Genomic DNA, 11,897 nt, shown 5'->3' on the forward strand with positions numbered 1-11,897 from the left:
CCTGGAGTGGAGTCCTTTTATACTACCCTCCACAGGGGTTGGACAATTGCCCCATCTTCTCTCCTCCCTTCCCCACCCTCTGACTCGTGCCAAATTCACTTCTGTTTCCCACAAGCCCAGTTACCTCTGCTCTCCAGGGTGGGTTATGCCTTTGGGGGTGGCTTTTTTTTTTAATCCTGAACAAAAGGGATGATTCAGAGGGAACAGTGTTCTGCTTGAGACTACCCTTTGACAACTGAATTCTATTTCACCTCTCCACTTAGAGCGCGCACCCCAGCAGGCTCTGCGCCCCACCCAGTATTAGAACGGGGACAGGGCTGCCAAGGCTCCGCAGGGAGCCTCTGTGAAGGAATGGGGTGGCTGCAGAGTGGCCCTGGGCTTTACGAGGTCACTGCAGCCCTCGGCCGCCCTTCTTTCCAATTCTAAAACTTCTATCTGGAATGTTCTGCATCCTGCTTAACATTTCTTCTACTCCAGGGCTCTCAGCGACTCTGATGACAAACTTTGTTGGTCCTGTAGCATCAACTACCTTGAAAGTGTTTAGGCTGAGAAAACAATGGCTCCACAATTGTAAGATAAAGTCACAGTGGAAAGAGACCTTAGGGACCATCCCATACAGCTGAGGAAACTGAGGCACAGAAAAAGGAAGGGCCCTGCACATTATAACAGCAGTTTCGCAACCCCTTCACCATATGCAGGCACTGAGCTGAGTACTTTACCCTCACTGTCTCGGGTAATCTCTGCAGCCGTCCAAAAAACCCCATTTTACAAGTAAGCAAACTGAGCCTGGAGCAGAGTCAGGACTGAAACCCATGTCCAGCTCTGTCTGACACTGAAGCTCATTTTTTAGGTCTATTTGTCATACAGTAAAATGTACAAATCCCAAGTGTCCAGCTTACTTTATACCTGTGTATGAAGCTGTAAGCATGTGCTCACCCATGAAACCACCCCCCGGAACACTTCCCACACTCCATGAAACTCCTTGTACCTTTTCCTGTCAGTTACCTGCACCCCAGCCCCCCACCACAACCATGGTTCCAACTTCTGTCACCATGGATCAATTCAGAGGTTCTCAACCAGGGGACATTTTGCTCCCCAGGGGACATTGGACAATGTCTGGAGACATTTGGTCCTAACAGGGGGGTGCTACAGTAATCTAGAGGACAGAGACCAGGGATGCTGTTGAATACCCTACCACACACAGGACAGCCCCCACAGCAAGGAACTGTCTGACCCAAAGGCCGATCGTGTCGAGGCTGAGAAGCTCTGGACCAACTTGACCTGTGTGTTCTGTCACTTCAGCCTACCAGCCGCCCTAGGGGCACAGCCGAGTCCAGAAAGAATGCCTTGCGGTACCTGAGCCAGGCTCTTTCTATCACGTGGTACTGTCTCAGCTTGTGAGAGTCTGACCAAAAGACTGCATAGGATCATGTGACTGAGGTCCTAAGGCCAGGGTCTCTGCCAAGGAGCCTGGGACCTGGCTGAGACTCAGGGATCCTTAGAAACTCTGCCAGAGGAAGCCTAGCCACTCAAGCTGGAAGAAAAGGGCCTTGAGGTGGCTCTCAGAGACCCTGGATGGAAGGAGGAGGCCCCAGGCCTGAGAATGGAGGCCCTGGACTCAGGCTCCCAGCCCCCAGCCACCACAGGGGCCAGGGTTGCCGTGGATGGCCTCTCCGGAGCAGCCTTCTGGGCCACAGCAACTTAGGGTGGGATGGCACAGGCTTAAGGTTATCCTGGAAACCCCTTCTCTGATGCAGCAAGCAAGCCCACAACAGAGGCTCTGAGTCAGGGCCTTCCTGCCCTTTGTTTTCTGTGGGGAGGGAAGCAGGCCACGGCTCACCAGCAGTGTCAGCACCAGGGAGAGAGCCAGGGCATGCTGCAGGTGCTCAGAGACCACTTTGGCAAGGCCAGGGAGTGAACCCCAACCCTGCCCTGCCCTCCTGCGCCAAACTGATGGCTCAGCGCTCTCTGAGAAAAGGTGTGATTCAGCCCAAAGCAGGAGCTCTCCATAGCTCCAAAGAGGATCAAAACTGACAAGGAGATTAATAGAACTGCCAGGCCTGCAGTGACTATTCTCCCCCAGGCTGACAAGCAGGTTCAAGCCAACGCCTCTCAGAGGAACAATGCTGCAGATCCTCCAAAGCCCCAGTACAAACACAGGGCAGCCATGACATGCCTCCCCTCCCTTCCCTTCCCCTCCCCTCCAGAGCAGGGACTTGTGGTGCCTGACCCAGGAATGCCTTCCTGACCCACGGTGAGCCCCATGGCCCACAGGGCTGCAGGATGCATGCCGGGCCTCCCCTGGAGGAAGCTGGGCAGAGACCCATCCTGGAGACTTGGTTTCCCCTCTATTGGCCCCAGTCTGAATGGGCAGAACAGAGTGGTGGGGCTGGCACACTGCCCCCGTGTCTTGAGCCTCCTTCTTTGCTTTTTGGAAAAATCACAAATTCAGTCCCCTGCCCTACAACATTTCCAGGGAAAGAGAGAGAAGACTGCATTTACGAGTACCCCCTACAAACGAAGCTGTGTTTAAAACACTGTCATTGACCTCCACAAGGCAAGAGGGTTTTTATTGAACCCATTTTATAGATGATGCAGCAGAAGTTCAGGGCGGCCAGGTCACTTGCTCAAAGTCATCAGGGTATTAAGATTTTAAGCTGGCTCCTGGTTCTCTCCAGCCCAGTGGTTAGAGGCTCGCTGCAAACTCAGCTATGGTCTCTGAGTGTTCTGTTCTACATGTGTTAAACGGTAATAAAATAACACTAACTAACATTTCTTAAACACTGTGTTAAACACTCTATGTGCAGGACTTCCTTTGGTCCTCTGAGTAACTCTACTGCTTTTATCATGAGGAAACTGAGGCCCAGTGTTGACTGTGTCAGAGCCAAGTTTCCAGCTTCCGGCTGCAGGGTCTGCATCCTGAACTACTGTGCAGTGAATCTCTCCGGCCAGGGTTAGGCAGCTTCCCGTCCAAGCCGGGGTGTCCTTATTGCCCTCTCAGGCCTCCTGTCACCCCAGGCGGGCGCAGCTGGTGGGTGGTCCCACCTCCCACAGTGGCCAGGCCTGTGCAGCTGATGGCCGGATGGACCGGCCTGGCCTGAACTCCAAAACCCAGGAGCTTGCAGGGGTACTCAGAGCCGAATGTCAAAGCCAGAACTGTCAGAGGAAATTTCCCATCCAACCCCCACCTCACATGTGCAGAAGCTGAGGCCCAGGATGTCAGGCCCAATGCAGGGGGAAGGCAGGGGGAATCCCTGGATTTCCAACTCTATCACCAATTCACCATGGCCTTACATTGAAAAGACTTCCACGTTTTCTTCAGCTCAAAGATTTGTCCAGAGTCACCAAACTGTTCACCTGCAGAGCTGAGGCCTGGGTCCTGTCCCATCCCGACCCCCAGCTCCTAATCTCGGGCTCCTTGTTTAGATCTTGGGTCCCACCCCTTCCTCCTTCCCTCTCTCCTTGGACCTTGAGGGCCAGGAGGCCAGGATGACTGACCCAACTCTCAAAGGGTCTCGAGGCTCCCCCACAGGGGAGGGGACTCTCATGAAAGACAAACCCTCCCCAGAAGGTGGGCCCAGGCCCTCTGGTCAGCGTCCCCCACCCACCCTCAGACACACCTGCTTGACACAGTGGTATTCGGGAGCCTTCTCCATTCTAGGCTCAACACCCCAGACCCTTACATCCTTATAATACCCAGCTTTCTAAAATCCCTTTTATACCACTCAGGCTTCCCAGAAACCCAAAAACATCAGCAAAGGCTTTGAATTAGGTGGAACTGAGTTTCAGCCCTACATCTGCCATTGACTGGCTGTGTGACCTTGGGGAAGTTGCTCATCCTTTCAGTGCCTCAGGGGTCACAACTGAAAAACAAGCGTTGCTGTGAGTTCATGTTTGAGAAGCGCCTGACACACAGGAATGCTCAGCAGGCGGAAGATTGCTATTTCCTCCCTTACAAATGAGGAAGTGTAAGGCCATCCTTGTTAGATGACCTGTCTGAGGATTCTTCTGGCCTCATCCTGTGCCAGTTTACTTAGCCTCCCTCTGCAGTCTCTGCAGTCGGCTTGGTGCTCACCACCATCAAACAAGAGACAGGTGATAGCATTCCCATCTTCTTTCCTCCATCAGTCTTGCATTCCCTGAGGAAAGTGTCTTTATAGACCTCTGAATACTACTGCCTGTGGCCAAGGGAAGCTCTCAGTAAATGCCTGAGAAGCTGTTTCAGGAAGCCTGTCTCCTGGCTTTAGATGAGAAGGAATGGCAAATAGGAGCAGCATCTCTTGGGATCACCTGGCTGCAAATCTCACAGGAAAAGCTGCCAACTCCTTATATCCCCCTGTGCTGCCAGCTGCCCATGGAGGGCTAGGTGACCACCAGGTGGGCCCTCCCCCAGGATCCTAGAGAAGTCCAGAGCCATGTATAAGGCAGGAAAAAGCAAAAGAGAAGCCATTCATACATTCACTCAACATTTACTTGTTGAGCTCCCGCTCTGAGGACTCAGCTGTGCACGCAGGGAGCACAGACCTGCTGTCGCAGATCTTACAGCCCAGGGTCCCCTCTGAGGTCCCAGGGTACAGATCAGCTCATAGAGAGACTCAAGGTCATCTCATCCAGCCAGGCTCCTCAATTTGAAAAGGCAGAAACTGAGACCCAGAGAGAGACAGGGACTGGTCACGGTATCCAGGGAAGTGGTGGCAGGCGCACTCTGGGAAGCCAGCCTGAGCAAAGAACACGCCCAAGGCCCTAATCCCTAGTCCTAAAGCCTCCCTGCCTCTGTGGAAATAAGGGAGGCCTGCTGCCTGCTTCCCAGATTGGCTGGAACCCAGGCCCAGCCTCATCCTGGGGGCAGGCAGAGGCGGGCTGTCTCTGCCCAGAGACTTTTTAAAGGGCTCAGCTGGGCATGAACTATCCCTGGACTTAGACAACTTACTCCAGTCAGGCAGGGGTAAGGACTCGGCAAGTCCTAGGACTTCTCTGACGGCCGCCTCCCCACCACTGAAATCACAGGACAGGAGCAGGCGCCCCAAGAAGGCAGAAGCAATGTCCCCTCTCCCACAGCTCACCGTCCGGCCCTGAGAGAAGGCCCCACCTTGCCTCTCTGCACCTCTGCAGAGGTGGTTATTTTTGTAAACTAAAGGCTGAGAAAAGGCCTGAGACTTCTTGACAAGAGGCCTGGGGGTGAGTGAGGCAGGAGCAGCAGCCAGGCCTGTGGGTCTGAGAGTCTGAGGGAGGGCCCGGCTGTCCCAGGATGTGGGGACACGGCACCTGGTGCTCTGGGCTCCAGCATGGACCTCAACCACAGCATGAGAGACCAGGCCTAGATGTGAGAACAATCTTTCTGACCATAATGGCTGCATGACATTTGAACAGGCTGCCCAGAGAGGCTGAGAAGTGGGTTTTAGGTTAGCACACCCTCTTCAGAAAGGTCTCACCAGCCTCTGTCACCCTCAGGACACCAAGGGAAAAGCAAGCATTTGGAATCAGAGAGATGGGTCCCAGACTGTTTCATTATTCCCAGCTTGTGATTTCATCCAAGTTACTTAACTTTCCTGGGCCTCAATTTTCTGTTCCAAAAACTGAAGGCTGACCCAGCCAGCACAAAGCTGTTGGGAGGGTAAATGAGATGCCATCCATTGGATGTCTTACCCAGAGCCTAGCCACAGTATGGACACTCCATAAATTCCTTATCTTTCCTCCAGCTCCAGAGAAGTCTGGCCTCAAAGTATGCACTCAGGATACATATTCTAGATTAAATCCCCCCCCCAGAAAGAACAGGCACCATCTACTTTCCAACCAGCGTTGCTGGGCAATCAGCTTCACCCAGAGAGACTCATGGGAGCCTTCTCAGAGGGGTTGACTCTCCCCCAAATGATCTGATTCTCAGAACACAGGTGCCTTCAACCAGCTCTTCCCAGAAGGACTAAGAAACTGGTTCTCCCTCTCCCCCACATCCTCACCCAAGCCCAGCCCATCCACAGCACCCAGAGTTCTCCACGTCCTCATTCCCTGCCCTCTGTCTGGGCTAGGAATTCCAGAGGAACAAGCTCCAGACCAGAGGCAACAAAAAAAGTTGCTCAGATGCCCCTGCTCTAAGGGACCCCCAAGAGTGGAGACACTGTGCACAGGGGAGCAAGAGCAGGATCTGGACAGATAACAGCAATAGGGGTTTGTGTTGCTTTGCACTTAAGCTTGGGAAAATCAGGGAAGCCCTCCTGGAGCTGCTGTCTTTCCATCTGGGCCCTTCAAGTGCCTTGTCAGGAGGAGACGGCAGCTTCACAGGGAATGGGGCCATCTTTGCAGGAGGGCACAGAAGGGAACTGGTGTGGCTACTCTAAAGGTCAAGTGTACATGGCTGGAAAAGAGGGGAGGTTTGAGGAGCACATGTGTGAGGGCCAGATGCAAGGAGAAGGGTCCTGGCAATGAGCCATGAAGGGCCAGGCCTGGGGTCCCAGAACAAGGCAGGTCTTGGGGTCATTCAGATGTGGGTCCAGCCCCAGCCCTGATGTTTACTGTCTATGAGTCATTCATCTCCTTGACTTCCTCATCTTTAAGTTTCCCCATTTCTAAGATGGGAATGATAAATCCTGACCATCCATAGTTGGGAGTATTAATGAGACCCATGGTGGATGTGCCCAGCACAGTGTCAACCAAACAGTGGTGAACCAACCCAATCCCTGAAGTCAGTCATTTAGTAAATAATTATTTGCAGTGTCAAGTTGTGTGCTAGATGCACACACTGCTCTGGGGAAACCCTTGGTCTCCTGTGTCCATGATTGCTAAATGGGGTAAACCAGAACAGCAAGTCACCTGAGCAGCCTGGGTTTGTCCTCAGTGCTCTGGCCAACCCAAAGAATGAATTATGACCATGCAGGGAAGAGAGCAAAGTTGGGTGGAGATGTCAACATGTAGGCCCTGGGCCTGCTCAGAGGCCCCTAACGAGAAAAGCTAGACATACTACCAAGAGATATTTGCAAAGGAAAAGCAGTTCTTTATTGCATGGACAGCCATTACAAATAAACTTGTTACACAATAGAGCAGCTTCTTGGACTGCCCGCACTAAAGGACGCAGGGCAAGCTGGAGCAGAGGGCGGGAGAGCACGCGAAGCACCCAGCTAAGCACAAGGGACCCTCTGGAGCTGGACCTTCTGAAGGCAGGGACTAGAGCTGCTCTTCTGGCCCCTCTGGCCAGTCCTCTGCTCAGCCTGGGGAGAGTGAGGGTGGCAAGGGACATCTTTCCTGCGCTGGGCACTTAGATTTCTCTTTTGTGGGAAGAAATCACCTTCCCATCCACTGACTCCTCAACGTTGATGCGGACTTTGCCACTACCGCCTCCCAGGGAGGCTGTAGAAAGGAACAAGCTTTTTAGGCAGGGACCCTCCCTATCCTCCCTCCCAAGGTAGCTAGACCTTGACTGCACTCCAGGAGAACTGGACAGCACCCCTGAGAATGACCACTAGCCAATCCTTCAGGAGTTGACCAGAGGTCTGGTGTGAAATTACTCATCACAGAGATGGGCAGTGTCATGGCAGGTATGCCCCACAGTGAGTAAGAAAGTCAAGGCTTTTAACTGCCCATGAACAGAGAGTCATTGTGGGCTTCTTACCATAACTGCATGAATATGGGACCTGGGGGAAGCTACACCCTGGACAAAGGCTGCTCAACCTGGAAGGTTCTCAATAAATCTTCAGCCCTATCTCTACTGGGGCTGAGACCCGGCCCTGCTGGGAAAGAGGTATGGACTGGAATGGGCATGTCCCAACCCTACTGGGAGGTTTGGCCTCTTTTTCCTCCCTCCCCATGCCAAGGGGTAAGGTGGCTCCAAAACTCCCCTCCTTACACCACACGGGAAAAGATAAGCCTTCTTACCTTCTCTGGTGCCAATACCAGCCATCCTGAAAGAGAGGAGAAACAGATGTAAGCAAAGGAGCAAAGGGCAGGAGCTCAGGTCTCTCTAAGGGGGACAGGGGGATGGCTAAGCAGTCCTCTCCAGCCTCACCCCCACATCTGACTTTTGAAGAGTCTGGGGCATCCTGAGAGCCTGTCCAGACCTGCCACTCCTAAGCAGATAGACTCTGATCTATGATAACACCCCAACTCTTTCATGCAGGGAATGGAACCAGCATTCAACCTAAAAGAGCACTAGCCCAACCACGGTCATCTACAGAAGAAACACAGGCCCAGAGAGGGGTCGTGACCTGCCCAGGATAACAAAGACCAGAGCACAAAGCCTAGGCCCCCATACTCCTTGCTCAGTTCCCTTTTCGCTGTACCACTGTTGTCCTCTAAGATGACTCTCCACATCAACCGCAACCAGCTCCTCCTCTTCCCTCCCTTGGCACCCGTGGCCCTGCCTGGCATCCTGGCCCTCCAGCAAGCTGCTGTAGGTGGCGATCTCCTGCTCCAGCTGCGTCTTCACGTCCAGCAGGATCTGGTACTCCTGGTTCTGAGCCTCCATGTCACAGCGCAGCTCACTCAGCTGGGCCTCCAGACCGCCGATGAGCCCCTGGATCTGCTGCAGCTGTGTGGCGTAGCAGCACTCCGTCTCCGCCAGCGAGCTCTCCATGCCAGCTTTCTGGTGAAACAACAGATCATTAGACACCCAGTCAGGCTAGAAAGGAAGCTTCCAAGGGCATGGGGAGCAAGTCAGGCCATGCTGAATGGCGTGCAGAGAAGCCCCTCACGTGGGGCTTGGGAACTGCGAGATTAACCAGCCCCAGATGGTGGGAAAGGCTGGGCGGGCTGGGGTGGGCTGGGGCGGCATACCGTGCTGAGCTGGGACTGCAGCTCCATCTCCAGGCCCTGCACGGTGCGTCTCAGGTCTGTGATCTCTGTCTTGCTGGTCTGGATCATCTCTGTGTTGGAGGCTACCTCCTTGTTCAGCTCCTCCGTCTGCAGGTCACACACAAGAGAAGTGAGCCCTGCGGGCCTCCTGGGAGACACAGGGAGCTGCAGTGGGGCCGGGAGGCCAGGCCCACCTTGCTGAAGAACCATTCCTCGGCCTCCCGGCGGCTCTTCTCTGCCATGGCCTCGTACTGCTCCCTCATCTCTGCCAGCGCTCGGGTCAGGTCCACGCCTGGGGCCGCGTCCATCTCCACGTTGACCTGGCCAGCCAGCTGGCTGCTGTACTCCTTCAGCTCCTGCAGGACGGGTGGGGCCCACTTAGAGGCAGAGGGCAGAAGAGAGCTGAGAGTCCCACACACCCGTCCTGGCTCTGCCCCTAATTCACTGCATGACCTGGGCTCTCCCCTGTGCCCACCCAGCCTCTGTTTCCCATTGCCCATGAGCAGGTTTGGTCACATGGTCCCTCAGCTCTGCGGGTCTCTCCTCTCTCCAGGTCCTACCAAGGGAAGACCTCAAGTCAGAGGGCCCCTATGTGAGCTCATGAGGCAAATCAGGATAGCAGTTCACACTGGCCACCTGGCCTGGCTGTAAATCAAAGAAAGAAAGGGGTCTGGGTCACCAGAGGACAGTGCCCCTTCCTCTCTCTCTCTGTTTTGGTGGGGAGGAGGGCATTTCTGAACCACTAAGCTCTTTAGCCAAGAGGAAGCACAAGCAGCCCTCTGCCTCCCGCCTGCCCCCAGCCCCTGCCCGGCCCTCACCTCCTCGTGGTTCTTCCTCAGGTAGGCCAGCTCCTCATTCAGGCTCTCAGTCTGCATCTCCAGGTCAGCTCTGGCCAGGGTCAGCTCATCCAGCACCCTGCGCAAGCCGTTGGTGTCGGCCTCCACGCTCTGGCGCAGGGCCAGCTCGTTTTCATATCTGGGATGAGAGATGGAGCCAAAGGAAGGAAGACTGAGGGGACCGGGTCGCTTGAGTTGGAAGAGGGAGAGAAGACCAGTGAAAGGGGGGCAGAGGGGGATGCAGGAGGGCAGAGGGAGGCTGGACGCACTTGAGTCTGAAGTCGTCCGCAGCCAGCCTGGCATTGTCAATCTCCAGGATGACCCGGGAGTTGTCTATGGTCGCCGCCAGGATCTACAGGAGGCAGGGAGTTGGTGACTAGAGAACCCCTCCTGGCTACTGTCCCCACCCTGTACCCTAGGTCAAACCCATCACTGACGATCTCCCTTCTGATACCAGTGCCAGAAGCCTGCAGGGTCCCGGAGGTAGAGTCCAGCCTCACCTGAAGGGCCCATCTGGCCTGACCCCACACCACGCTCATATCTCCTATCTCCAGGGCATGAACGACCAAGGACTGGCACTGTGGGAATTGCCTAGCCAGGAGTGGGGCGGGGTGGGTTTCAGTGGGTTCTGACGACAGCTCTCTCAGGGATACTTCACCAGCCTCCCCTGAGAACAGCTCGTGGTCAGTGGCCTCCTAGACACAGACTCGGATCTACAGAACATTCCACAGCCAGTGGGAACCTGGAGGGAAAAACTCAGGAAGGCATTTTACAGCTAGAGAAAGTGGTCCGGGTGAGTGATAGGGTGAGTGAGCAGGTGGCAGAGCCTGTAATGAGTTCCAGGCCTGCCAAGTCCCGGTGGTGCTTTCGGCACCGAGTATGCAGGGCTCCTGAGGCCACCCTCACCATCCTTGCAAAAGAAGCAAAGAAACACTTTTTGCAGAGCCCTGCAGGTTGCATGTAATTGCCCCCACCTCAGCCCCTACTGGTGCTGACCAGATCCCCAGGGTTCCCAGGCCCTGGCAACTCCAGATGTACCCAGCATCTGCACCTGAGAGGCATCCCCCACATTCCAAGTTTGCCAAGGTGACACATGGACAGTGGTTGCCTGGGATGGAAAGAATTTCCTCAAGGCAGCAGGACCACTGATGTTAGGGATGTGTGCAGGGCCCCAGCCACCACTCCCCTCTCTGATGCCCGAGGACTTACCTTGTCCCGGAGCTCCTCAATGACCTTGTAGTAATGACTAGAGTCCCGCTCCGGGCTGGCCGGGCTCTGCCTCTGGTACCAGTCATGGATCTTCACCTCGAGGTCAGCGTTGGCCTCCTCCAGGGCGTGCACCTTGTCCAGGTAGGAGGCCAGGCGGTCGTTGAGGTTCTGCATAGTGATCTTCTCATTGCCAGAGAGGAGGCTGCCATCACCACCACCAAAGTCACCAAACCCCCCCCCAAAGCTACTTCCAAGGCCACCTCCAAGGCCACCTCCAAAACCTGCACCAGAACCACTAACAGCCCCTCCACCGAAGGTGCAGCCCATGCTGCCCGCATAGCCCCCTCCTGACCCCAAGGAGACAAACCTAGCAGAAGAAGCCAAGATACTGCGGCTTCCACCACCTCCAGAGAGACTGCCCCCACCAAAGCTGCCTCCCCCAGCCAGGAGGGAGCCCACCCGGGCTGAGCCACCCCCAAGGGTAGAGGAAGAAGTCTGCAGAAATGTGGTGCTCATGGCCAGGCAGCCTGTGAGTTCTCAGCAAGCAGGAGAGACCAGAGATGCTGGCAGGAGGTAGGGCTGGGCTGAAAGCAGAGGGCTGAGCCTGCCTCCCCCAAGCCTGGGACTCCTTATATGCTCTGTGGAGGGTGTTGTGGGACCGTGTCTCCTCCCACAAAGGGAAGCCAACTCCTGCATTCAAGGACAGCTGCCTGCACACCTCCTCAGTGTGTCTGGTGGGGAGTTTTTCTCTTCATTCTTTTATTTTTTAATGTAACAAAAGAGATGATTCAGAATGAATGGTGTTTTGCCCCAAGCGATGGTTTTCACACTTGGATTTCAAGTTCATCTCTCCAACACACCAAGAGCAGCAGGGAGCAAATGCGCATCTCAGAGCAGTTACCAGGCCTCTGCCAGTGCAGTTAGAGCAGCTCAGACCCACTCTGTCCTCGACTGGAATTCTCTGCTGCCACCAGCCCAGGACCCTCACCCACTGTCAATGTGGGAATCCAATTTCCATTCCTGCTCTGTGGGTCCCACTCACAAACTCCATGTGTGAGCCTGTATGGCTCA

At 54.9% G+C, this 11,897-nt stretch overlaps 1 protein-coding gene across 3 annotated transcripts; it reads right to left on the reverse strand.

Moving 5' to 3' along the window:
- Nucleotides 1-6,963: 6,963 nt before the first annotated feature.
- Nucleotides 6,964-11,447, reverse strand: KRT15 (keratin 15). 3 transcript variants are annotated; one of them, XM_036882823.2, is made up of 8 exons: nucleotides 10,827-11,446; nucleotides 9,887-9,969; nucleotides 9,600-9,756; nucleotides 8,976-9,137; nucleotides 8,764-8,889; nucleotides 8,352-8,572; nucleotides 7,867-7,892; nucleotides 6,964-7,202 (listed from the first exon to the last, which is right to left on the reverse strand). In XM_036882823.2, the coding sequence occupies exons 1-8, from the start codon at nucleotides 11,340-11,342 to the stop codon at nucleotides 7,198-7,200; spliced, it is 1,296 nt and encodes a 431-aa protein (XP_036738718.2). In that variant the 5' UTR covers nucleotides 11,343-11,446; the 3' UTR covers nucleotides 6,964-7,197. The 3 variants fall into 3 exon arrangements, 2 of the variants coding, with proteins under 2 accessions (XP_036738718.2, XP_036738717.2); XM_036882822.2 differs by having other exon boundaries at nucleotides 6,964-7,341; XR_008997385.1 differs by lacking the exon at nucleotides 6,964-7,202 and having other exon boundaries at nucleotides 8,352-8,568; nucleotides 10,827-11,447.
- Between the last annotated feature and the right edge of the window lie 450 nt (nucleotides 11,448-11,897).

This window comes from Manis pentadactyla, chromosome 4, assembly GCF_030020395.1.
Source record: "Manis pentadactyla isolate mManPen7 chromosome 4, mManPen7.hap1, whole genome shotgun sequence".
Taxonomy (NCBI): Eukaryota; Metazoa; Chordata; class Mammalia; order Pholidota; family Manidae; genus Manis; species Manis pentadactyla.